The following is a 27,919-nucleotide window of genomic DNA, read 5'->3' as shown; positions in this document are numbered from 1 at the left end:
GAACAAGTATTTGATACACTGCCGATTTTGCAGGTTTTCCTACTTACAAAGCATGTAGAGGTCTGTAATTTTTTTATCATATTTATCATCTATAAATAAAAATCCAGAAAATCACCTTGTATGATTTTTAAGTAATTATTTGCATTTTATTGCATGACATAAGTATTTGATCACCTACCAACCAATAAGAATTCCGGCTCTCACAGACCTGTTAGTTTTTCTTTAAGAAGCCCTCCTGTTCTCCACTCATTACCTGTATTAACTGCACCTGTTTGAACTCGTTACCTGTATAAAAAGACACCTGTCCACACACTCAATCAAACAACTCCAACCTCTCCACAATGGCCAAGACCAGAGAGCTGTGTAAGACATCAGGGATAAAATTGTAGACCTGCACAGGCTGGGATGGGTTACAGGACAATAGGCAAACAGCTTGGTGAGAAGGCAACAACTGTTGGCGCAATTATTAGAAAATGGAAGAAGTTCAAGATGACACTCAATCACCCTCGGTCTGGGGCTCCATGCAAGATCTCACCTCGTGGGGCATCAATGATCATGAGGAAGGTGAGGGATCAGCCCAGAACTACACGGCAGGACCTGGTCAATGACCTGAAGAGAGCTGGGACCACAGTCTCAAAGAAAACCATTAGTAACACACTACGCCGTCATGGATTAAAATCCTGCAGCGCACGCAAGGTCCCCCTGCTCAAGCCAGCGCATGTCCAGGCCCGTCTGAAGTTTGCCAATGACCATCTGGATGATCCAGAGGAGGAATGGGAGAAGGTCATGTGGTCTGATGACAAAAATAGAGCTTTTTGGTCTAAACTCCACTCGCCGTGTTTGGAGGAAGAAGAAGGATGAGTACAACGCCAAGAACACCATCCCAACCGTGAAGCATGTAGGTGGAAACATCATTCTTTGGGGATGCTTTTCTGCAAAGGGGACAGGACGACTGCACCGTATTGAGGGGAGGATGGATGGGGCCATGTATTGCGAGATCTTGGCCAACAACCTCCTTCCCTCAGTAAGAGCATTGAAGATGGGTCGTGGCATGACAACGACCCGAAACACACAGCCAGGGCAACTAAGGAGTGGCTCCATAAGAAGCATCTCAAGGTTCTGGAGTGGCCTAGCCAGTCTCCAGACTTGAACCCAATAGAAAATCTTTGGAGGGAGCTGAAAGTCCGTATTGCCCAGCGACAGCCCCGAAACCTGAAGGATCTGGAGAAGGTCTGTATGGAGGAGTGGGCCAAAATCCCTGCTGCAGTGTGTGCAAACCTGGTCAAGAACTACAGAAAACTTATGATCTCTGTAATTGTAAACAAAGGTTTCTGTACCAAATATTAAGTTCTGCTTTTCTGATGTATCAAATACTTATGTCATGCAAGAAAATGCAAATGAATTACTTAAAAATCATACAATGTGATTTTCTGGATTTTTATTTTAGATTCCGTCTCTCACAGTTGAAGTGCACCAATGATACAAATTACAGACCTCTACATGCTTTGTAAGTAGGAAAACCTGCAAAATCGGCAGTGTATCAAATACTTGTTCTCCCCACTGTACATTGTGCATGGACTAAATTACCATGTCAGTTGGTAAAAGCTGATTCCTGTCAACTGTTTGCAAAATAACTCTAGGTGGAGCTCATGAATCATACATAAATGAAGGCCATACATATAACATAACCTATTTCAAAACATGCTTTTGAGTGCACATTTCAAATATGAGTTGTCGTTTTTCTATTCTTGACTCATTGGTTTGAAAAAACTAAGGGTACAAGTTAAGTTAATCCCCTTTCGCTGGGAATAAGACTTTACAGCTCAAAATGTGGAATGAAATGTAATATTTATGGAATGTTGCAAGACTTTTATCCTCTCCATCTTCCTCATCATCATCTTTATAAGCTGTTGAGCTCTTGCAGTGTTTGATCCAGGACTTGATGCATTCCCAGGTTCTCTTCTTTGGCACCTGCTAATTTTTCTAAAAAATAAATAAAATAAAGACATATTGAAAAAATATTGAATGAAACCACACATAACAGGACCATCAAAGTTGATTAATATGAATTAATTCTCCTTAGGTTTGGTAAACAATATTCTACACAGAATCCAAAGCCATTCCTATACAGGATGTACAACAGCTGCTTCCTAGCCACCATGCTTCTACATCTGCATTTCTTGCTGTTTAGGGTTTTAGGCTGGGTTTATAAATACATTTGATTGATTGATTGATTGATTTTACATACTGTAACTGCTGCGATCGTGTTAAGTTGTTCCATATGCAAAACACAACCACACTAAAGAACACTACCCAAAACAAAAGGCAGATTTGCATATATAAAACTGATGACAGTAATGTATGGAGTTGCACGACAAATGTTATGTAAAACGGATGTGAGGGACACTCAGTGTGACTGCATGCCACACTCCATAAATTCTCACCTTCTTAAAACAGTTGTTTATCCCATTATAAAGATTGTAATATCAGAACTTTTTAATTAAAGAAGAAAGGATATTTGAGATAGTTAGCTTTTAATGAGTTTCATTACACAGTGAGATGGACAGAAGGCACAGAGAAAAGGAGAAAGGGTATTTCAAGAGGCTAACCTCAGGACACAATAGCCTAAAGTGGGAAGGGTGAGAGAACAGACACCCTGGAGGGAGCAGGAGGCCAGCAGAAAGAAATGTCTACAAGGAGGTCATGTCATTGAGGGCATGATCCAGCTCCTCGCTGATAGCCTTGTACTTCAGCTTCTGAGCGTAAAGTTCATCTGGAGGTCAAAGGGCAGCAGGAAGTAGCACAGGTAAGGCACAAGGAAAGCAGCAGCCGAGAGAGGTGGAGGACAGGACAGGGAATCAAAAAGGAAATGGTGGCAAAAAGAGAGGGAAGAGAAAGAGAGGACAGTTCAGTGGATGCAAAAGAGAAAATTCATACAGTATAAAAATGAAAGAAGAGAATATGCCAGAAAGATAAGACATCTTAGTCTACCTGTGAGCATTCTAAAATTGAAATATGTTGCAAATCTGGGGGGGCAAGAGATGACTACCATAAGCATTTAAGCCTATATCAAGGTTTCCATAAAAGTACTTCATACTGGTAAACCCATTTCATGTGGCTCTAGGACCAAAAATTATGATCTAAAAGGAATTTGAGCACTCTGTTCTTATTGCAGACATCAGACACCAAAATAGGTGCTCTTTGGTTAGTAGAAAATGGGCCTACATATTTCTTTACACTAGAGACCAAGGCAGTGTGTTTTATTAGCTTGTCGGAGAAGTTTCCATATGTTTGGCAGGGTACGCTTTCTTCTAGAGAAATATTTCCAGCTAGTTGAATATTTTTTTTTTTAGCTGGGACCGGGTCAATGTGAAACTGTGCATAATAAGATGTTGTTTCATTGCTCAGGGAGAAGATTAAATATCCAGACCTCTTGACCTAGGAAATTACATACAAATGGGGAATACGGAACAAGCTTGACATCTTAACTAATTTACTGACATGGAATGTTCTTATTTGAGCAACTCAGCTTTATAAGTCTGAGATGCAACTGAGAACAATGATAAAACTGTTATTTTCAAAATATATAGTGTAATCTTCTGCAATAAAATATGTCTAATTTACAGGAACTTTCTCTCCACACTAAGTTACATTTACTTTCTCTTCTATCGAAATGCCATAGAGCAGTTTGCAACAGCGTTTTTAGCACTCATACCTTCCAGGTCATCAATGAACTTTTCCAGTTTGGCCACTGTCCTCTCTGCAAACTCTGCACGAGTCTCAGCCTGGGGGACACAGAGGGAGGGGGGTGTCAGAACAGGACGCCATTTTTGACATGGAGCAAACTGGCTTACTACTGGATGAACTAAAAATCCAATAAGATGCCAGCAGCTGCTTACCTCCTTCAGCTTGTCACTAAGAACCTTGATCTCCTCTTCATACTTGTCCTCTTTTTCTGAGTACTGTCAAAATACAAGACAAAGTCTGTTCCAGGCAAGCTCTGAAATCTTGAACATGTCAGACCATTCATCTCAGAGACAGAAACGCGTACAGAAACAGACAGACATGAAAGTGCATAGACAGCGATGATCTTGCGGCAGTGTTTGTCAACCATACTTCGCTGTAATACAACTAGGGTTGCAAAGGGAGGGTATATTACTGGAAACGTTCTAAGTTTAAAAGTAAACTACCAACATTTTGGTATATTTCAATGATTTTATCACAAACATTTGGTGGCCCTTTTGGGTACTTCAGATTATCACAGGTGTCTGTAATAATCTCTTAGCTCTGTATGGCCTCATCACATGTAAAATATATAAAATAATTAAATAAGATGATTTTAAAATAAAAAATAGAATGACAAAGCTGTAAAACATTATCCTAAATGTAAACCATCAACTTCGTGAATACCATTGGTGTTTAACATGAGGGTTTCAACATGAAATATCTTCTTTTTTTTTCTTCTTTTTTTTTTTACAAACTTTTATTTATTTTACTATGTCAATATGTAAAATGATAAACTGGAGTGAGCTTTGGCAAATTGAGGCAAGCAACATCAGCTTCATCATAAGAGCTGTTCACCAAAAAACCTACATCAATGGTATGGCGAGGACCCGACCTGCCCCCTCTGCCCAGCTCCAGCGACTCTCAGGCATATAATGACAGGTTGCAAGACCAGCCTCTCACAAGGCCGCTACACCTGGAGGCACAATCAGGTCCTCAAGAGCCTTGCTGCAGCACTTGAGACCAAGAGGAGTGCAACCAATTCATTACCTCCAAAAACAAGCAATCCCGTCAAAACAACAACATTCATCCGGGAGTGACAGAAAAGGCCCAAGCATCCTCCTACGAAGCCAGAAACTGGACACCTAGCCATGGCCCGGGACTGGAAGATGCTTGTCGATATTGGCCAGCAACTAATTTTTCCACCTGAGATTGCGTCTACCAACCTTAGGCCAGACATGGTACTCTGGTCCCCTTCACGAAAGGCTGTGTACATCATAGAGCTCACAGTCCCGTGGGAAAACTCTGTTGAACAGGCCTACGACCATAAGAAACTGCGTTACACAGAGTTGGCAGCAGATGCAACTCAGCGTGGCTGGAATGCAAAAGTCTTGCCAGTTGAAGTGGGATGCAGAGGATTCGTGGCTTCTTCCACCATCAGGTTGCTGATAGAACTTGGAATCCATGGACAGGCTCTGCGGCAGACCGTCAGAGCAGTTTCTCAAGCAGCTGAAAGAGGCAGCCAGTGGATCTGGATCAAACGGAAGGACCCTTGCTGGGCTATAACTTCATGACCCCCCACCTGAGAACCCAATTCAGATCCCTCCAACTTGAGGAGGGCATATGAGGTATGCAGTCAGCTGTAGGGCTGGCTCAGGGAAGAGGACGCCCCTGCCTTGCATAGTCCCGTGGGAAATCTTAATTGGGCATGGGACACAAGCTAAGGCTTGATCACCCTTTAGCTGGCCACCTTTGATGAGGGTGTTTAGTGATTAAAGGCCGAAACACCCACTGATTCGAAGGCACACTACTGAGGATGTGTCCCAAAATTGACATCTTAACCCAGTCTAAGAAATAAACCTCCCATGCCACTCTGTCAACATCACGGCAAATCTAATGTGAGTGCATACCATCTATTGGCACAATGGACCATTTTTACATCTCGTCCCGTGTTTTATGATTCTGATTCTTTGCTAATGTTTTGTCGTCAAACTGGTGACAGTTGTGAAAAAAGTAAATAGTTGGAAGAGTTGCAGAATTAATTGAAAATAATGCCAGTGTTGATTAGAGGCCTTTTCATTAATTTGGCTATTTTCTCTTGAACCACATGGTCTATCTAATAAGAAACTCATGGACAATATGGACACAGATATAAAAAATGAATACTATATGAATAAAACATGTTTTAAGTTATTCAAGTATAAATTACCAAAATTACGATAGTGACATATTTTCTGTTAATTACCCAAATTACTGAAGATTCCGGTAACTTTTGTAAATTACCGGTAGCTTTGCAACCCTAAATGCAACTCTTCAGGTGTGATAAACTGGCTGTGTGTTAACATGGGTATAAGGAACACATCGTGCTGTGATGCCAACCATGAGAAGGGCAGTGATTTAATCAGCACCGGGCAACTGCTTAAGTGGCTGAGGGAGTATCATGTGGCATGACTGGCACTAAGCTGGCTAGGTAGGAATGCAGAGAAAGGTCTGTTTTGTTTCCAGGGCTATTACACCTTCCTGTTCCATCAACATTATCATAAAGAAATCAACATCCAATTTGTCAGGTGACACCAGGATCTTTGTTCAGATGTCTTTGAAGATAAAAGTGTGTCAGGTAGTGATTATACTCAAAACAACTCTGCTTTCATGTCTGCCATGTAAAGTCAACTAATGATTTGGGACTGACTTAAGTGGATGCACTTACCCAGAACATGCAGATATACAGAATAAGTAAAAACAATTATGTATTTGAATTGGGACTGGTGATCTACACTGCACTTAAGCTGAGTTTGCACTCATCAGTAGTTGACTGTATTTACTTGTATGATGTAATAGTATGCACACTGACCTTCTCAGATGAGGCTTCTAGGGATTTTAGGTTGTTGGTCACATTTTTCAACTCCTCCTCCAGATCACTGCATTTACTACCAGGGAATAAAGGAAGAAAAGTACTTAGCATTGGCATCTCAATACTTACATACACAATACTGGAAGGATCTTCACATGTTCATTTCAAGAACCTTTGTTTACCCTCTTATTTTAGTGTAGTGTGCTGCACTTACAGTTCTGAGACCTCGGCCCTCTCCTCAGCTCTCTCCAGTTCTCCCTCAAGGATTACCAGCTTACGGGCTACCTAAGGTAGAGAGATAACCATATTAGTGAAACAGTATGAGTGTGTTAAAACTTCTTATGGCTGCAGTCCCGGTAACGGGACCGATATGACAACAGCCAGTCGAAGTGCAGGGCGCCAAATTCAAAAAACAGAAATCTCATAATTAAAATTCCTCAGACATTCATGTGTCTTATATCATTTTAAAGGTAATCTTGTTGTTAATCCCACCAAAGTGTCTGATTTCAAATAGGCTTTTCAGCGAAAGCACTACAAACGATTATGTTAGGTCACCACAAAACCACAATAATCACAGCCATTTTTTCCAGCTAAAGATAGCTTCACAAAAACTAGAATAGAGATAAAATTAATCACTAACCTTCAATTATTTTCATCAGATGACACTCATAGGACTTCATGTTACACAATACATGCATGTTTTGTTTGATTAAATTCATATTTATATCAAAACATCTGAGTTTACATTGCGGCGACTAGATTCACTAGTGGCAAAAACATCAAGTGATTTTGCATAGCCACATCGTTTCAACAGAAATACTCATAAATATAGATGATAATACAAGTTATACACATGGAATTATAGATATACCTCTCCTTAATGCAACCGCTGTGGTGTCAGATTACAAAAAAACTTTACAGAAAAAGAAACCCACGCTATAATCTGAGACGGCGCTCAAAAGTAAAACACCACAGCCGCAAAGATGGTGTCAACATAAACAAGAAAATATATGATAAATATTCCCTTACCTTTGATGATCTACATCAGAAAGCACACCAGGAATCCCAGGTCCACAATAAATGTTTGTTTTGTTCGAAAAAATCCGTTATTTTTGTCCAAATACCTTCTTTTGTTAGCACGTCTGGTTTACATATCCAAACGCTAATTCTGGTCAGCGTTATATCGGACAAAAACTTCAAAAAGTGATATTACCGATCAAAGAAACATTTCAAACTAAGTACAGAATCAATCATTAGGATGTTTTTAACATATAGTTTCAATAAAGTTCCAACCGGAGTATTCTTTCTTGTCTTCGTGAGCAATGGAACGCAAGTGACTACCATGAGGAAAAAGCATGATCAGAAAATGGCTGCTTGATGGACACCTGACTGATTCTGCTATCATTCTCTCCCACAACATCATAGAAGTCTCATTATAATTTCTATTGATGGTTGACATCTAGTGGAACCCCTAGGCAGTGCACAATCATTCATATCTCAAGGGGATTTTATTCGGGACTCTGGTGAATACATACAAGCTCAGATTTCTGACTTCCTGTTTTGATTTCAACTCAGGATTTTGCTTGCCAATATGAGTTCTGTTAATCTCACTGACATAATTCAAACAGTTTTAGAAACTTTAGAGTGTTTTCTATCCAATACTAATAATAATATGCAAATATTAGCAACTATGACTGAGGAGCAGGCCGTTTGATATGGGCACCTTTCATCCAAGCTACTCAATACTGCCCCTTCAGCCATAAGAAGTTAAGGGATACTTCTATGAGTGGATTTAACCCCAGACAGAACAAACTCTATGGGACCATGTGAAGTCTCACCTCCTCGTATTTGCGGTCGGCCTCCTCAGCGATGTGTTTGGCCTCCTTTAGCTGCATCTCCTGCATCTCCATCTTCTCCTCGTCCTTGGAGGCCCGGTTCTCGATCACCTTCATGCCTCTGATAGGACAGGACACACAGTAATGTCAGCAACACCCAAGACACAATCAATTTCAAGTATCATTTACACAGCCCACCCAATATGGAGGCACATTGAATGGTTTTACACATTCAAGATGGCTTTCCGAGAAATATCGCTGGTCTGTTGCTAGCAATGGACATGGCATCAAAACCTATAACAATAAAAAAATGTCAAAGCAAGCCGCATGTGCCTGGTACTATCCAATGGAGAATGGCATACACAGTGCATTTGGAAAGTATTCAGACCCCTTGACTGTTTCCACATTTTGTTACATTACAGCCTTATTCGAAAACAAGTCGTTTTTTTCTCCCCTCAAACTACTACACACAATACCCCATCATTTATTTAACTAGGCAAGTCAGTTAAGAACAAATTATTATTTACTATGACAGCCTTGACAAAGCAAAAACAGGTTTAGACATTTTAGCAAATGTATTAAAAATAAACTGGAATATCACATTTACATACGTTTCCGACCCTTTACTCAGTACTTTGTTGAAGCACCTTTGGCAGAGATTACAGTCTCGAGTCTTCTTGGGTATGACACTACAAGCTTGGCACACCTGTATTTGGGGACTTTCTGCCCTTCTTCTCTGCAGATTGGCTGGGGAGTGTTCCTGTACAGCTCTTTTCAGGTCTCTCCAGAGATGTTCGATCGGGTTCAAGTCCGGGCTCTGGCTGGGCCACTTAAGGACATTCAGAGACTTGTCCCAAAGCCACTCCTGCATGGTCTTGGCTGTGTGCATAGGGTTGGTGTCCTTTTGGAAGGTGAACCGTCACCACAGTCTGAGGTCCTGAGCGTTCTGGAGCAGGTTTTCATCAAGGATCTCTCTGTACTTTGCTCCATTAATCTTTCTCTCGATCCTGACTAGTATCCCAGTCTCTGCTGCTGAAAAACATCCCCACAGCATGCGCTGCCACAACCATGTTTCACCGTAGGGACGGTGCCAGGTTTCCTCCAGACGTGACGCTTGGCATTCAGGCTTCATCAGACCAGAGATTCTTGTTTCTCATGGTCAGAGAGTCTTTAGGTGCCTTTTGGCAAACTCCAAGTGGGATGTCACCTGCCTTTTACTGAGGAGTGGCTTCCGTCTGGGCACTCTACTATAAAGGCCTGATTGTGGAGTGCTGCAGAGATGGTTGTCCTTCAGAAATATTCTACTGTGGGACCTTATATATACACAGGTGTGAGCCTTTCCAAATCATGTCCAATCAATTAAATTTACCACAGATGGACTCCAATCTAGTTGTAAAAACATCTGAAGGATGATCAATGGAAAGAGGATGCACCTAAGCTCAATTACAAGTCTCATAGCAAAGTGTCTGAATACTTAAGTAAATAAGGGATTTCTGTTTTTTATTTTTAATACATTTGCAAAAATGTCCAAAAACCTGTTTTTGCTTTGTCATTATGGGGTATTGTGTGTAGATTGAAGAGGAAAAATATTTATTTAATCCATTTCAGAATAAGGCTGTAACGTAACAAAATGTTGAAAAAGTCAAGGGGTCTGAATACTTTCCGAATGCACTGTAAATATAAATATGCGGTCAAATTAAAAGGTGAAAGATTATAAATACATCCGTTTCTGTGAATGGCTGGTACTGACCTCTCGCTCTCGTCCGCAGCCTTCTCGGCCTCCTCCAGTTTCTGCAGCGCAGTGGCCAGCCTCTCCTGGGCCCGGTCCAACTCCTCCTCCACCAGCTGGATCCTGCGGTTCAGACCCGCCACATCACCCTCCGCCTGGGAGAAGAGAGGGGGATGAGGTCAAAGGTTAGAAGGGTCACACAAAGGGTCACACTGACACAGTAATGTGTTGTACTAGAAAGCAGCACATCCTGCTAAGAGGATGTTCCCTGGATGGTATCCTCACATGGTCTCTCCTATCATTGCTATGCGGATGAAACTCAACTACTTTTCTCCTTCTCCCTTCCGACACCCAGGTGGCAACACGCATCTCTGCGTGCTTGGTAGATATCTCAGCTTAGATGTCGGCCCACCACCTCAAGCTCAACCTTGACAAGAAGGTGCTGCTCTTCATTCCGGAGAAGACCGGCCCGCTCAAAGACCTCTCCATCCAGATTGACAACTCCACAAGCTCCCCCTTGCAGAATGCAGAGAACCTTGGCGTAACCATGGACAACACCCTGTCGTTCTCTGCAAACATCAAAACAGTGACTCGCTCATGTAGGTTCATGCTCTACAACATCCGTAGAGTACGATTCTAGCTCACACAGGAAGTGGCGCAGGTCGTAATCCAGGCACTTGTCATCTCCCGCCTGGGCTACTGCAACTTGCTGTTGGCTGGGCTCCCCGCTTGTTCCATTAAACCCCTGCAACTTATCCAGAACGCTACTGCCCACCTGGTGTTCAACCTTCCCAAGTTCACCCATGTCAACCGCTTCTCCGCACACTGCAAAAATGCCTTTTGTGAACTAACATTCGATCTTGACTTTTTTCCCCTCCCCTTACTACCTTTGACTTTGCTGATAGCTACTTTATTGAGGAAAAATGGACTTACTATGACTGTGGTGTGGTTGTCCCACCTAGTTATCTTAAGATGAATTCACTAACGAACTGTAAGTTGCTCTGGATAAGAGTGTCTGCTAAATGACTCATAATAAATGTAAATGCTAATGTAATGGAAGCCATCATATGGAGGTTAAAGACATCCTCAATCACCTATAACCATGTGTGAGGATCCAATGACAGGGGAATACACAAAGAGCCCATATCCTCTTCATGATCCATTTCCTATAGTCAAATGACCAAATCGCCCTCTAGTGGCCTCATGGGTGGAATGTTATTAATATTTTTCTGAAAGTCCGGTGTTTCTATGTCAAACGGTTTTGTTATATTTCAGTCTTCTGTGAAGTATATAAAGTGTAATTTTGGGATGTAAACTCAAAATGTAATACATTTCAACTCTATATCTGACATGGTACAGTTGCCTTAATTTGTTTCAGTCAATAACCATGTGTGTAAGGTGTATACATTTCTTTCAAAGTAGATTTGTTTAAGATGACCAAGAAACACTCTGTGTGACCCTGATTTAGCCCACTGCAGTAAAAGGTTAAGCCAAGGCAATCTATTTGGCTGAGTTCTTGGGTGTCAAATTAGTCATACATTCACAGTGTCTAAATAATAAATAACTAATTTACAAAGTGAATTGGAGACAGATGGAAACATTCAAATGTATAGAAGCCAGAGTCTTTTAAGGTCAGTGGGTTTAATGATGAATGAGCATCGAACAGAACTACTGATTCCATTCACTGGAATCCATTTGATTTGATTTAAGACAAAATAAGTGGGTCACATGATGGAATTTTTTGGGGATCCTCTTTACTTGATAAACAATCCAATTCGTAGAAAGCAAACAGAAAATCAAACCTTTATTTCCTCTCTCAGTCCATAAGCATATCCACCTCCCAGGGAGTAGGCCTAATATTTATACACAGATTTCAGACAAATACAATGGAAGCTCTCCAGCCAACTCTGACTCAGGTCTTACTACTACTACTACTCCCACAGTTCAATACAGCACCCACAGGCCTGCCCTTGGCTGACCATGTCCAGACCCAGCTTACACAACTAGGCCTCAGGCCTGGAAGAGAAGCGCTACAGAGATAGAGATGGGGGTTACGGTTGGAAAGTGAGGCATAGAGAGAGCTAACAGAGGACAGAGGAAAAGGGTAATTAGGAGTTATTTGTGCAGAGTGAGTGCCATTCCATTCCATTCTCTCATGGGCTGGATATTTCAGCTCTGCTCTGGGATGGCTGTGGGAGAGACATGGCTTCCTGCTCTGCTCAGGGCCTGGCGGTTAGTCAGCACTCTCCTTTCTATGCCTCTCTTTTGCTTTCTCCCGATCTATCTTTCAGGCCTGACTGACACCCCACCCATCCTCCCCCTTCTCTCTCCCTAGTTAATACAGAAGCATGTGCTTAGAGAGGCAGTAGAGGCGGGCAGGAAATGTCCAAATGACTGATGGATCAACAGCCAGCCAGCTAAAAGTCAATTGAATCCAACGAGACAATGAGCGATTTCTAGACTGGTGCATAAACTGACCACAAAATGAATCATTGTGGATAATACATCACCCCTAACTTATTTATGGGGTTTTATGGACATCAGATCAACTGCCAGACAGTTTGAAAGAAACGAGGCCTGAAAAAACAGATACAGTTATGAGGCAATTGTCTGGAGAAAGCCTCCACACATAAACAAACATCAATTCTATTCATGAGCGCAGGTCAGTTAGGTATGCATGTCTGTATGTGGCTGTGAAACACGTTCTGATACAGACAGGCAGGCAGTTAGCAATAGAGCTACAATAGCTTCCTGAACAATTGAATGGCTGTTGTGTTGACAAAAAATCAGCAGCATAGAAATATTTTTACTAGCGGATTTACCACTAAAACAATGAGCGATAGAGTTGAGGCACTAGTTTATAATGGCTATCTAAATTCAGACATTGATTATCATGTGGGTAAATCTCCCCCAGACAGTTCTCTGTGTGTTTTAAAGCTTGCTTGTCCATCTACAGATGTAGGATCTTAATTTGATCACCCTGTTGCAGGAGAACTTTTCTGCAATGCAGGACTGTATTTTCTACTGTATTTGAGGTTTAAAAGGATTCAGACAAAAATKTCTATTAATTATAATCTGCATAATAATTTACATTTCCTATTGCTGCAGGATTATTTTCCTGCTATAGCAAACTGGCTCAAATAAAGATCCTACATCTGTATACAGWATGTTCCAAAGGTAATTCATTCAGCCATGTCGAGGGAACCAGGCATTCTTCTTCGAGACGCATGATGATGTAAGGTACTTGCATTCAAAAACTGAAGTCTCTCAGGGTTGGTTGGAAAAGCATTTTGTTGTTAGTTAGATTATTTACCGTGTAGCTGAACTATGGACCAGGCCCATACCATATGGATGGTCGCTAAAGAATAATCTGGAAAAGTACCACAAAGAAAAGTATGCAAATATCATAGCTAATTACCAACTAACTGTCATAACAACTTACAGTCACACCCTATACAGTACATGAGCACATTCCTGTTATTTAGACGAAAATGTAAAGACCCTATTTGAGAGAAAGGAAATGGAGTAGGTTTAAAGGGGGAAAAGGTAGAAAACGGACAGGAAACCAATCCACACTACATCCTGACCTTCCTCCCTCCCCTCTTTCTCTCTCAGTTAGGTCAGGGTCAGAGGAGATCTCTCTCTCTCTCTCTCTCTCGTCAAACAGCATTCTCTGGCTGCCTAAGACACACACCTTATATGGTAAAACATACTCGAGAGAATGTTTGTAGTGCAGTGCCAAGAAGACGTTAGAGAGGCAAGGCACCACACACACACACACCACACACCACACACACACCACACACACACACCACACACACACACACACACAACACACCACACCACACACACACTTACTTGCGTATATGCACAATGGCGCACATAGACACACACAAAGAGAGACACACACACAGAGAAAAAAAATGCTTAAATGAAACCATCTGTGAGAACTAGATTCAGGAAAAGGAAAGACACCAAGCTAAGGAGGTGCTCTGTTAGTGCTTCCTCTCTCACATATAAATAAGAGGATCCAATTATGAATGGAAGATAGGAAATGTCTAGTGAGAAACTCAACAGACTAAAGTTATGCTAATGCAATGTCTATTATTATGTCATGGCATTAAATATATCAACAATAGTGTATAGAATGAAAAGGGTATCAGTAGCTACAAATGTAGGATCATTATTATTATGTAGATAATAATTCATGGACATTTTTTGTTGGGGTTGATTCCTTTTTTCGGAAGGGAAAATCAGATCTGAAATTTCAAAGTGTAAATTACAAACTTCAGAAGCCTTTTTAACTCCTAGCCATTAGCTTCTATATATCTGCTGTACCAGCTGACTGTGTTCTGTTGTATTGAGGCCGTTTGAGGCTAGCTGGCAGCTGATGACACAACGAAGCCGCACTGACACTAATAACCCACTGCCACAGCATCCTTATCAAGCGCCAGCAGCTCACTACAATAGGCTTGATATTCCACCAGCATCTAGAGCGCTAACTCGCTGAATCGCTCACTTTGTCCCCTACTCAGCACAAAGTTCTATCCCCCTCCCTGTGGCCACGCGACCAGCTTTCTTTACGCTGTGAAGACTTTATGTCAATACCAGAGCCTTTTCATTGGCCGTGATTATGTAAATGCTGAGCCAAAGATGACAGGGATATACCATTTAGCGATTTACAACAGTGAATTAATACATTTTCGTATTGATGGCCCCAGCTGGAATCGAACCCAAGACCCTGGCGTCACTAACGCCATTCTCTTATGATCTGAGCTACAAAGAACGAAGAAGGTGAGAGTGAGACTGCATTCATTAGAAAACACATGCCTGTTGTCTCTCTCATCCTGAAGAGTCATAAGCATTGAGAGGGAGGGAGGGCTACTGCACGTCAGGAATCAAATTATTGCTTCATTTGAGGACAGTGGGGTAATGAAGAGCGTAAGGATTGGGTTTCTATGGAAGTGTTCCAGGCTGGAGCTGTGTTATAGTGCTGGTCCAGTCCTGTTGTGATCCCATCTGTTAGCAGAGACTTGACATGCAAAGACAGCCTCATATAACTAGGGGTTTCAGGAGGAGATATGTAAAGGCAGGCTATTAACCATCAGCCACGTGCTTCTAATGCAGTGCCACAAGCCTTTTCAATGCAAATAGGACGCTAAATGAACAGAGTGGTCAACTCCATCGTATTTCAGGCACATTCAGACCCTGTCCCGTTCCTCATCCTTGACTTAAGCCAGCTTCAGAGTGGAGATGGCTCACTGATTTGTTTATGGGTCTGAGAACATGTGCAAAACAAAAGCCCTGTGCTTCAGCAGGGTCTCGGTTGCTAGCCAACACCAGGAAGTAGTGCGGGTATGCAAATAAGGAAGCGAGGGCTCAATTGGGTCTTAGACCGGAGAGTTAAGTACCAGCAGGTAAAGTAAACATTCCGCTTGTGAAACTATTTACTGGTTTATATATTATGGTGACCCCACAACTCTAAAGCAGTGGACAAGCTTAGGCCTGTCACTATGCGTGGCAGTGGGATCCCTGGTCAACACTGTAAGTACAAGCCAACATCCACTCCCTCAAATACTGTACTTTCAAGTTCCAAAGGAGTGCCCTGTGCCCAATGAATGCCAAAATGTATTACTGTTAAACTTAAATTTGAATAGTCGTGATACTCCCATGGAGAAAGTCCAAAGTTAGATTTTTTTTCTCCAGTGGAACCAGGAAGTAATTCTTTCCATAGCATGCAATGCATCATGGTGCTATTTGTGGCAGGAAACCACTGGCTAATTACCAGACAGGCCAGTCAACAACTCTAGACCTATTTGGCATTCACTACTGTATATTTACGTGGCTGTCAAAAGCATACAGATCTAAGCAATAAAGTGTTATTTAAAACTTGGTGAGAGGGATAGACTGCCCAGCTAGCACATTTGGTTCCTTGGAAGTTGTGGGAACGTCCGATTTTGGTTTCCCATTGGTTCTGGGAACAAAGCCATAAGTTGCCTGACAAGTAAAACTTAATGTTTTTGGGGCCTCCCGAGTGGCGCAGTGGTCTAAGGCACTGCATCGCAGGGTTTGGCCGGGGGGGGCTTTACTTGGCTCATCACGCTCTAGCAACTCCTTGTGGTGGGCCGGGCGCCTGCAGGCTGACCTCGGTCGTCAGTTGAATGGCTTTTCCTCCAACACATTGGCGCGGCTGGCAGGTGTTAAGGAGCGCGGTTTGGTGGGCCATGTTTCGGAGCACGCATGACTCGACCTTCGCTTCTCCCAAACGCATTGGGGAGTTGCAGCGATGTGACAAGATCATAATTGGATATCACGAAATTAGGAAGAAAAGGGGGATAAAATAAAAAWATATATATWTTTTTTTATGTTCTGAGGACGGAAGTGAACATTCAAAGGAAACAAGCACTCATTAAGATCAGGTGTGGCCAACACACTTGAACACACTTAACAAGATAGAGGATAGAGAGAGTTTTGTCGATGCGGAGAACGGATTGTATACATAATTCTTAAAACGTTCTCTGAACGTTACTAAAGTTTTCATGTCAATGGTCTTAACGTTCTGAGAACGGAATGTATGTTTTTATATTCTTAGAACGTTCTCTGAATGTTATTAAAGTTCTCTTGTGGTTTTTATGTAAAGTTTTCTTAACGTTCTCGGAACAATTTGAGAACATGACTTTAAATACAACCATGAGAACACCTGTAGGAAACGTTATGCTGAAGTATGGAAATTCCGACAGACGAACATTGTTTCTTAAGGGTCTAGAACATTACCAAAATTGAAATTAAATGTAACCATGTTTGAACTTTTAGGAAACGTCCTGTTAAAGTAATGAAATACCAAGATTTTWATTTTTTTTGTCAAGTTCCTTAAATGTGCTGAGAATGTCCCAAAGCCATGTAACTATCCTGCACCATTCCCAGAAAGTTATGTTAAGGTTTTATGCAAAATAACCATAGGACAACCACGCTCATATGGTTCTCAGAATGTTATGCGCTAGCTGGGTGTGGTCTGCTCTTTACACTTTTATAATAAGTGATTCTAAATATCACATTATTCTATAGAAGTCTTTTGATAAGAAATATTTGCAGCACCAAAGTCAGTAGCCAACTTMACATAGCAACTGGGTTCTCTTTTAGACCCCCCAGATAATCAGGATGTGTCTGTATCACAGGCCTGGGAGAAATGTCCAGCATCTGCTTATCTTCCTGCTGATGTGGGCTGAAGCTGTGGCACAGGAAGTGTCGGAGTGGAGCCGACAGGCAGTATCCTGGCATGTTCCTCAGGGGCAGGGAGTAGAGAGAAGCTGCGTCTAACCACTGATACTGGGTCAGATACTGTTTCATCCCCCTAATGGTTAAGGCTAGGACTGGGGGTAGGGTAATCTGATCCTAGCTCTGTGGTTTGGAGCACTATGGTATATATCGAGCCAGAGGCAGTCCCTCCAGGAAGGATCTGGGAGTAAAGCTAGCTCAGCTTGGGATAGATATCTTCCCTCTCCTCTACATGCATAGAATATGGATAATAATCTGAAATAGGCCTAGAACCTGCAACCTAACCTAAATACTGTACATACTGTGAGAACTGTTGATATGAATATATAAAGCCTCAATGAAGCACATCTTGTTTTTGTGATCAACTTTTTATTTCGTTTTGACATTTTCCTTTTTCAGAGGGGGGTTACAAGTACAAAAACAAACAAAATGCATACAAAGATAACCCTGACCCATTCCCCCTTAGTCCACATCCACTCGCCCGCATCCTCCCTCCCCACCCGGAAAGCATGCTTCCCACCCTGAAGAAAGCATGCCTCGCCCACTCCTTCCCTTCCCATCCCATCCAGCAACCAAGGTTGCTTATCAGTTCATCTCCCACCCATCCATCCCCTGAGTCTCCTCTTAGAATCCCGCCTACCACCCCTGTCCAGTGGGCCTGAATGCTAAGAAAGCAACAAAAGTCTAAATAAATATATATTGTATAATTGGTTTGTATGTGTGGGGCTTTAGCTGAGATTGTTCTTTACAACGTCAAGTATTTCTTGATTATCATTCCATGGTGGTTCAACAAAGGCAGAGGGTGTTGTGTGAAGTTAAGTTACGCCTTGCAAGACAAGAATGCCACTTCACTCCAAAATAACATCAAGGCATTCGTTTTAGGCCAATAGTCTCCCTGTTTTAACTATTCAAAAGACGATTCATTACCTCATGAAAGACACAACAATGTTCCCTCTTTTGTGCATCTTGTTCCAATGAAATTGTGCCAATAAATCACCCTGGTTTGCCCCAATTATTCACACATGGGCCCATACACCCTTGAGGTAGCCACACAAGTGCTCACTCAAGACTCAACCACTTCAATTCTTTTCATCCTTGAACACAGACTAATGTCTTGAGCTTGAAGGGATAGTTTGGGATTTTGGCATGAAGCCCTTTATCTACTTCCACAGAGTCAGATGAACTTGTGGATACCATTTTTATGTCTCTGCGTGCAGTTTGAAGGGAGTTGCTATCTAGCGTTTGCGATAGCGCAATGACTGGAAGCTTTTGTAAATTACAAACTCCAGAAGCCTTTTTATCTCCTAGCCATTAGCTTCTATATATCTGCTGTACCAGCTGAATGTGTTCTTCCAGTCATAGCGTTAACGTTAGTTATCATTGGTTCGTGAAACTACCTTTAACTTTTTTCATGCTTGAGAGACATAAAAATGGTATTCACGAGTTTATCTGACTCTGGGGAAGTAGATAAATGGCTTCATTGACAAAATCCCAAACTATCCCTTTAAGAGGTACATTAAAATGCTTTGAGGCTGAGAAGACCGACATGATGTAAGGTCTGAGTCTGTGACTGAAGAAACTGTGAATGTAATAGCAGCCAGGTTGCAGACTTGGGGTCAATTCAGGGGATGAAATGAAAATGCATCCCCCACCATGCCTGGTTCTTAAGCTTCTCACAGACCCACTATGGCCTCCCTGCTGTCCAATCATGAGTCAGTACTCATGTCCAATGAGCCCTGAGGTTCTGTCTCTTCTATATGCATCACCATATGTCAGTGAAAGCTTCCTCTCTACAAGGCCTATAGCTGACAACAACTACCAAGAAGCCATTGGCACACATTTACATCCTGGGCCTCTCGTGGAGGACAATGCTATCCATCAAACATCCATTTCACATCCCTCTTTCTTTTGCTTCCTTTGATGGATTGCACTGAAATGAAGGGGAAACCCCTCCTTTAGCCAGATCCTCTCATTACCTCACCTCTTGCTGTCTTCCCAATCAAGACCTGACAACTCATTAGGCCCCCCGCAAGTAGCCATGTAATGTTTCTATTGCAAATATGTTTTGATGATTCAGACATATTTCAAAAGCAACAGCATTTGAAATACTTTTTGAACCATACAGCTATTTTACAAGAAACTTAAGTTCGTACTGGCCCTCCAGATTTACCCATTTTTTATACTAACATCTTGTTCCAGCATTAGACTCATACAAACCTAAATTAGGCCTAATTATTAAGTCTAGCCTAGTTACAGCTTACTCCTTTATAATGAAAAGGAAATGTCCAAAGAGAGAAAAGGACCATATATTTATATTCCTACTGTAGCACACATCTGATGATTATGGGGCACGCGCTAGGACCTTTAGCAATTCAGGCTTTTTTGGAGACCATTGTGTCTTCACTACCGGCAGATCAATTAATTAACGTGTACTTTCCACACTATTACAGAACGTAACATTATAACAGACGTGGTCATGAAGAGAAGGACAGGTAAGCGAAGTTTTTAAAAGGAGTAGACAGAGGGAAAAGATAAGTATTCGATTGTCTCACTTTCTCCCGAAGTTCTCGTTCCCCATCCAGTTCTCTCTGTAAAACCTGGGCTCGGTCTTCTGCATCGTCGGCTTGCTGTTGCAAACACTGGATTTTTCTCTTCACAGCGTCCAAAGAATTCAAACCTGCCATTCTCGTACTATTCGTTAAAAAAATACTTTTGGTTTCGAAAATTGTAATATTGTGCAAAAGTTGCTTTGGTCTATTCAAACAGGATATAATAATAGTATTCAGTCTTTGGAATGGACCGAAATAGCAGAATAGAAATCTTCAAGTGCAGTGCAATAAGAAAAGTTGTATAAGCCAAGACAATAGGTTTTCCAGGTGGTTATTTAGTTCAGACTCAGACTAAGAGTCTGAGACTAACTTTAGAAAAATATTAAAATATATACTTTGGAATGAAATATGTATGAACGCATTAGCGAAGCGTTCCAGTTTTGAACGGCAGATAATAAATAAATAAAAGGAAGGAATGATGAGGAAAGTTCCTCCAATACAGAGAAGTTTGAAGTGTGATTCAGATGAGGTCACAGTTTTAGGATAGGCGTTCCCGTTCTGCGGGATTCTTGCGGGTGTAGGCAAAGGGGACTTTCAATGAACAGCTTCAATGGCAAGAAATCAATCCATTTTGTAGCCTATAAAGAGAATTATGTACGTTAACAGTTGCCAATGCCATGGTAAATAATGTATGTTCTTCAAATTCAGGGCTTCAATTTAGTCACCAAAGACAGGGAAAACAGGAAATCCAGTCCAGCAAAAATGAGGCTAAAATGTGACACTTAAGTGCCTATAAGTAGCTCTTCTCTCTGGTTTGATATGGAAAATTCATACTTGAACTTTAAGAGATTATTCTGAACAATATTCGTAACAGTTCATTCTTATGATCTATTACAGTGTACAAAAATTCCAGGTTTTATCAACATTTGTCAAATCAAAGTCTAAAGCATTTGATTTTAGGCTAAATGTTGTGGTGTTTTTGTGTAGCTCTGGAGACTCATTTGTTTGGTTACTGTAACTTGATTGTTGAATACCTCATCAATATGTGTGTGGGTAGCAATACACAAAACAATTCACATGATTCAGTTGTCTCCATACTCCAGCAAGCAGACGGAATCAGCAGGTTTTGATTTATGGTGTCTCGGGTGAGTGTCTTGTGGAAATGTGGTTGGTACAGCTTCAGCTCCAGCTCTATGAATGCCTATGTGAATTCCCCACCGGAAAAGCTTGGAGCATTTATTTCATTAGACACTGGAGTGTGGGCCTATCTGTTTGCTTTAGCTGCATTCTTGACATTCCTGAACTGCTGCTCGGCCCTGCTGCTCCACAGCCCTTTTCAACCCGTATTCACTACAGCCCATTCTCTAAGGTTACCATGCCCCACAGACACAAAGGACATACCACACGCTTCAGGTTGGAGTTCCCCCTAGGCACTGATCTAGGACCAGCTTAACCTCCCTAAAATCCTGATGTTAAATCATTAGCTGGGAAAATTGACCTTAGACCAGTGTCTAGGGGCAGCCTCACCATACTATTCATTTACAATGCCCCACAGACACAGGCTAACATTAGTAATCAGCTGTTGTCTGGCTTATAGGGCAGTTATTCTCTGCCTACTCATCTGATTTGGCTGTGTTAATTCAGATGTGTGATTAGTTGACCATTGCCTCTAATAAATGACATGTGGCGGAGTGTTCAGGAGCATGTTTTCATGGGAAGCCTGGTCTAAATTCCCCAGAGCTGCCATGTCAGTCCTGCCTTCCTGGGCCTGATCAGCCACTTCCTCTCTCTCTGTCTTTCTCTCTCCCTGTGCAAGACAACAGTGAGTTTCTCTGGGATATCCGGAATCCCAAACAATACGGTCTCCTTGTTGAAGTTGGGGCACACACGGCTCAGATAATCTGACTTTGTTGTTTTATCTACAAACCGCTATCTCTTACGTTAGAGAATTTTTAAAAGTGTTACAGGAACTGTATTGTTACTGCTAATTGTTTTCTTGCATAGATTGTTTATTGTATAAATATTGGTGCTCATTCTTTCTTGCTGTCTGCTTGCAGATCTCAGACACCAGGCCTACTGTGTTTGGGAAAATGAAAAAGTGGGTCTGGTGTGAGAGATAATATCTCATAATGACAGCAGGATAACATCATTCTAGCCACAGGCAAAACAGACACTGCCTTTCTTTGACGAACAGTCGTTCAGAGAGCACATAACTAATATCAAAAACTGCCTTTCCTCTTATGAAAAGTTGGTGAATTTCTACATTTGAATAGATCATCTTATTAGATCATCAGATTGTGGATATTGAAAAACAACAATATGGGCTTATTCATATTCAACATCAAAAATATCCATCAAAAGTATGACAAGCACACACTTGATCCTCTTTGAAATGAAGCCTAAGCCTGTATTTAAATTGAACCTTTGTTTAACTAGGCAAGTCAGTTAAGAACAAATTCTTATTTACAATGACAGCCTACCCCGGCCAAACCCAAACCCGGGCAACAGTGGGCCAATTGTGCGCCGCCCTATGGGACTCCCAATCACAGCCGGTTGTGATACAGCCTGGAATCAAACCAGGGTCTGTAGTGATGCCTCTAGCACTGAGATGCAGTGTCTTAGACTGCTGCGCCACTCGGGAGCCCAAATCAAAATGGCACATCATGGTAAGCCTACACATCACAAAGACCTCATTTGAGGTGTTTCTAAAATCCCTTAAAGGCAAAATGATTGGTGGAAAAAACAATTGGAGCCATTTCCCTGTTTGACTGCTAAGTTTTATGGTTATTATGCCACATACTGTGGTACTCTATGGGAATGAATGAAATTGTGCAGTATTTCAATCAAATGTTTCAAGGACAAAATGACATCTATTTAAGTATTTTTGTTGTTGTATTGGAGACAGTAACATTAGTAATCTAAAAAATTTACTTTTAAGAACATTTTTGCTCACTTAATATAATTTAAAAGTATGCAATAGGGTGTGTGTAATATAATACATGCAAAAACAAATGTAGACATGAATAAATTAATTTCTATAACTTCTAAAAATATTTTTTACAACGGTGGAAGAGTGCCAAGATGGAGGCATGGTGGTTTCAACACATCGCCCCCTATCAGTCATCTAGTGTATATATAAATCATTGATCCCAACAGGTGGAACCATTCCACTAATGCTTAATATTGTAAAGGAGCTGATCACGGACTACAGGAAACGGAGGGGCGAGCACGCCCCCATCCATATCGATCGGGCTGTAGTGGAGCGGGTCGATAGCTTTGAGTTCCTCGATGTCTACATCACTAACAAATTAACATGGTCCACACACACCCACACAGTTGTGAAGAGGGCACGATAGCACCTCTTCACCCTCAGGAGGCTGAAATTATTTGGCATGAGCCCTCAAGTTCTACAGCTGCACCATTGAGAGTATCTTGACTGACTGCATCACCGCTTGGTACGGCAACTGTAAGGCCATACAGAGGGTGGTGAGTACGGCCCAATACATCATGGGGGGCCAAGCTCCCTGCCATCCAGGACCTCTATACCTGATGGTGTCAGAGAAAGGCCCCAAAAATTGTCAGAATCCAGCCACCCAAGACATAGGCTGTTCTCTCTGCTACCGCACGTCAAGTAGCACCAGTGCTTCAAAGTCTGGAACCAACAGGAGCCTGAACAACTTCTACCCCCAAGCCATAAGACTGCTAAACTGAGCAAATTTTAGGTCTTGTGAGCGGAATTTGTTTTTAAACTTCCGGCAAGTGTTTACAGTGAACACTGAGGATGTACCTTTGCCGTTTTAGACAGTAGCCAATTGGCTATTCTGGCTATTTGAGCATAATGTAGGCCTACCAACAAAACCAATGCAGCAAATCCCATAACATTTTCACGTGGAAATATCTTTTGATTTCTATGATATACAGTGCATTTGGGAAGTATTCAGACCCCTTTACTTTCTCCACATTTTGTTACGTTACAGCCTTATTCTAAAATGGATTAAATAAATATTTTTATCTACACACAATACCCCATCATGCCGAAGCGAAAACAGGTTTTTAGAAATGTTTGCAAATCAGGCCTCCATGGTCGAATTGCTGCAAAGAAACAACTACTAAGGGACACCAATAAGAAGAGGAGACTTGCTTTGGCCAAGAAACACGAGCAATGGACATTAGACCGGTGGAAATTTGTCCTTTGGGCTGGAGTCCAAATGAGATATTTTTGGTTCCAACCGCCATGTTTTTGTGAGACGCGGTGTGGATGAACGGATGATCTCTGGTGTGTATTTCCCACCGTAAAGCATGGAGGAGGTGTTATGGTGTGGGGGTGCTTTGCTGGTGACACTGTCTGTGATTTATTTAGTATTCAAGGAACACTTAACCAGTATGACTACCACAGCATTCTGCAGCGATACGCCATCCCATCTGGTTTGGGCTTAGTGGGACTATCATTTGTTTTTYAACAGGACAATGACCCAACAGACCTCCAGGCTGTGTAAGGGCTATTTTACCAAGAAGGAGAGTGATGGAGTGCTGCGTCAGATGACCTGGCCACCACAATCCCCCGACCTCAAACAAATTGAGATGGTTTGGGATGAGTCGGACCGCAGGGTGAAGGAAAAGCAGCCAGCAAGTGCTCAGCATGTGTGGGAACTCCTTCAAGACTGTTGGAAAAGCATTCCAGGTGAAGCTGGTTGAGAGAATGCCAAGAGTGTGAAGTATTTGAGATTTGAAGAATCTCATACTTTTTTGGTTACTACATGATTCCATATGTGTTATTTCATAGTTTTGACGTCTTCACTATTATTCTACAATGTAGAAAATAGTAAAAAATAAATAAAAACCCTTGAATGAGTAGGTGTTCTAAAACTTTTGACTGATAGTGTACTTAACCCACGCCCCCAACCTCCTCCTAGTCCCCTTCCTCCGATCACCACCTAGTGGGTGTGTGATAGGGGCTCTACCCAGGGTGCTTTGCTGCCCACTCACGTCTGCGGCGGTCTTCTCAGACTGTTCCAGTTTCTCCTTGGCGTCTTTGAGGGACTCAGAGTATTTGTCCAGCTCGTCTTCAGTCCCCTTCAGGTTCTTCTGCAGGCTCAGCACCTCGTCTTCCAGCTAGAGCAGGACAGATGTTTGTTAGTTAATAGTACACACAGTTAGCTCTCTCTCAATCACCCACCCACCCACTCTCACACACACAAACATTCACATACATACATATTAGCTCTCCTGCATGCACACACGCACAAACATTGGTGTCTTTTCTTCTTTTAGTATATTAGCCTACTCATCTTGCTTTCTTATATTTCTATTATGATAACTCTTATTATATCACCGTTTTATCAAAGTTAAAGGATAAAGTCTCTTGAAGGAATCTTCACATCAACTTAAGGTTTTTAGTATCAAGTTTCCATCATATGTTGCCGTTCTTGTTTATCTTCTTTAATGAATTAATAAAATGTGAGATTGTGTTTCCAAATTTCTTTAAGAAAATATGTTGGTATGGGTAGGAATGTGTATGCTTTGTTCAGTTCTGTCCTTCAGCTACACATCTAGCTGTATCTGTAACGTCTGCTTCCAACTCACACCCTCAAACACATAGATCCCCTGAACGCAGCTCACTTTCCAGATCCCAATCACCTGAATTCTAATCACCTGTTCACACACCTGTATTTCATTAACACACATTATTTAGTTCAGTTCTTTGCACCCCATCACTGAGGTATTGTTTGTTTTGTGACATGTATTTCAGAGCACTGTTTTTCCCGCGATTTACTCCTCCCGTGTATGAGTTTTTGCCTGCCTCACTAACGACGCCTATTCCCTGCCTGTACTTTAGCCTATGGATTTCCTGTTATCTACCTATTGCCTGACCTCCCGGGCTACGTTACTAGCCTTTTCCCTGCCTGTGTATGGCCTGCCCCTGGACCCAGCTACCTGCCTCCACCTGTGGTCCTTTTCAATAAACACCTGCGCCCTTTGCTTGAAACCAGCTCCCTGTCTCCCATCGTGTTTATTACAGTATCAAATTCCTCAGACTCAAATAAAAGAGAGTTTACATTTACCAGAAGCTTTAATAACTTGTTTGTGTTCAGTGGGCTTTACAGGACCAATGTGTCTACCCAGAATCCATCTTGATATTCAGGGGATCTATTTAGCAGCCCCCCTATGGGTACCAATGTTACACCTCTATGATTTGATGGTAAAACATCAGAGAAATGAATGCCTATAAAATTATAACTCCGCAGATGGATTGATAATCTGCTCAAAGCAACAGTGATGAGATGATAAATCTACAATGTGCATGGTGACTTCCCTCAGGGTGTTGAAAGTGGATTTCAGTTTTTGTCAGAACAATAAAGTGCTAGCATGCAGAGCCTGCACACACACTGGGGGCTAAGTAGTAATCAGAGTTCCCCTCTGTGCCTTTGGGGCTCTAAAGTGCTGATAATCCCGCTGGATTCCACATGGCCGATCTATTGTTTAAAAATACAGCTGCTATCCTTGGTTGACTGTGTTCTCTCAGGCAATGGAGACGCATGTCAGGCACTTGGATGGACGCCCTTGGTCTACCAGTGGTCCTCAGCCAGGCTCCTCTGCTACAGCTATACCTCTCCAGAGCCCCATCACGAACCTCCAAACTCGGGGTGAATAGGATCTGGGGCCTGGGTCTATCTCTGTGGAATTGTAGGACCACAACCACCACTGGGCTTATCCTGATTTGGGCTGAGCCTTGTCAACAGACCATCAAGACGATGCTGCATCCAGCACCTATTTGTTCTTTTTTAAATACATTTTTTTCAGTTGGCATCAGTTTAGTCCAAGCCTGGGGGATAAAGTACTCAGATCATCATTAATCTTTGGACTATGTAACGAAAGGCATAATCGGAGGTTATACTCTGTTTTAGCTGTGTTTTATTGCTCTTGTCAAGTCCCAGTGGTACTGTGTGTTGTCCATTGAAGGAGCTGTCATCCTGTCCTCTTTCCCTCCCAAGGCTGCTGTGGGCTGTTGGTAAGGAATCTTTCCTCATAGGTCAGCGTCATCTTTCATGAGTCATTTGTTGATTTAACCCAACCTAAACACTTTTACACTGAGCTCTGCTCTGGTCAGCTGCATTACAGGCATATGCACACTGGATTCACTTTGATTCTTTCAACTTTGATTGACTTGGTCTCACATCTATTACAATTCCCTAACAATACATTTGCTAACACTGTAAATCTTTGATTTTGTTCCACACTTTAATCAAACATATTTGCATTGGATTAATTCAATAAACTGTGACGTGTTTACCAATAATTTTCTCTGAAATACAACTGGTATGGAACAAATGTTTAGATTGGCTTACAGAGTGTAGAGCAGTATGAGACATCAGAGCCCGTACATGGTTTGAATTTAAGCATCGTCATCCAACTCGGATATCTCTTGTGATGTCCCTTTATGAACATAGCTTTTGATTAAATCCTGCACTTTATCCTTCTGTAGCTAAGTGCCAATTTACTGTGTCAACTGAGTGATGTTTCATAGATCCATCTGCATGTCTCTTTCTCAACTCACCTGCTTGCACTTGTCCTCTGCTGCCTTCTTGTCGGTCTCAGCCTGCTCTGCGCGGTCGATGGCGTTCTCCTTGTCCAGCTTCAGCATCTGCATCTTCTTCTTGATGGCCTCCATAGTGCCTGATTAGAGTGCGCTCACTGAGAAGAGAAATGTAGCTGAGAAAGTTGTGTTACCCCTGTAGTTTGAGATAGAGCCTGTACTATGCAGTAATGGAGAGACTACTAGATCCCGAGTCCACAAGTCAGAGGGCTAGAGAAACAGACAGAGGTAGAGAAAGAGGGAGAGCAACGGATTGAGAGACAGAGGTTGCAAGTGCAGCACAGAGGGATGCAGACTTGAGCCTAGGGCTGCTGTCAATACTTTAAACTCCCAACCAAACCTGAGTGTAGTCTCCGATGCTTC

General features: G+C 42.0%; 1 protein-coding gene and 1 long non-coding RNA gene across 5 annotated transcripts; one reads left to right on the top strand and one right to left on the bottom strand.

The window, feature by feature from the left end:
• Positions 1-1,423: 1,423 nt before the first annotated feature.
• Positions 1,424-27,919, bottom strand: LOC111952571 (tropomyosin alpha-4 chain-like). 4 transcript variants are annotated; one of them, XM_023971392.3, is made up of 9 exons: positions 27,518-27,919; positions 24,949-25,074; positions 10,160-10,293; positions 8,413-8,530; positions 6,789-6,859; positions 6,575-6,650; positions 3,900-3,962; positions 3,716-3,785; positions 1,424-1,983 (listed from the first exon to the last, which is right to left on the bottom strand). In XM_023971392.3, the coding sequence occupies exons 1-9, from the start codon at positions 27,629-27,631 to the stop codon at positions 1,901-1,903; spliced, it is 855 nt and encodes a 284-aa protein (XP_023827160.1). In that variant the 5' UTR covers positions 27,632-27,919; the 3' UTR covers positions 1,424-1,900. The 4 variants fall into 4 exon arrangements, with proteins under 4 accessions (XP_023827160.1, XP_023827161.1, XP_023827162.1 ...); XM_023971394.2 differs by lacking the exon at positions 1,424-1,983 and adding an exon at positions 2,027-2,773; XM_023971393.3 differs by lacking the exons at positions 24,949-25,074; positions 27,518-27,919 and adding an exon at positions 19,966-20,484.
• On the top strand, positions 6,774-11,621 carry LOC111952573 (uncharacterized). The gene is made up of 3 exons (XR_002875751.2): positions 6,774-6,864; positions 10,179-10,323; positions 10,494-11,621. It is a non-coding gene; the product is annotated as an uncharacterized lncRNA (long non-coding RNA).

This window comes from Salvelinus sp. IW2-2015, linkage group LG26, assembly GCF_002910315.2.
Source record: "Salvelinus sp. IW2-2015 linkage group LG26, ASM291031v2, whole genome shotgun sequence".
Lineage (NCBI taxonomy): Eukaryota > Metazoa > Chordata > Actinopteri > Salmoniformes > Salmonidae > Salvelinus > Salvelinus sp. IW2-2015.
The sequence above is the reverse complement of the archived record's forward strand: the minus strand, read 5'-3'. Positions and strand labels throughout refer to the sequence as shown.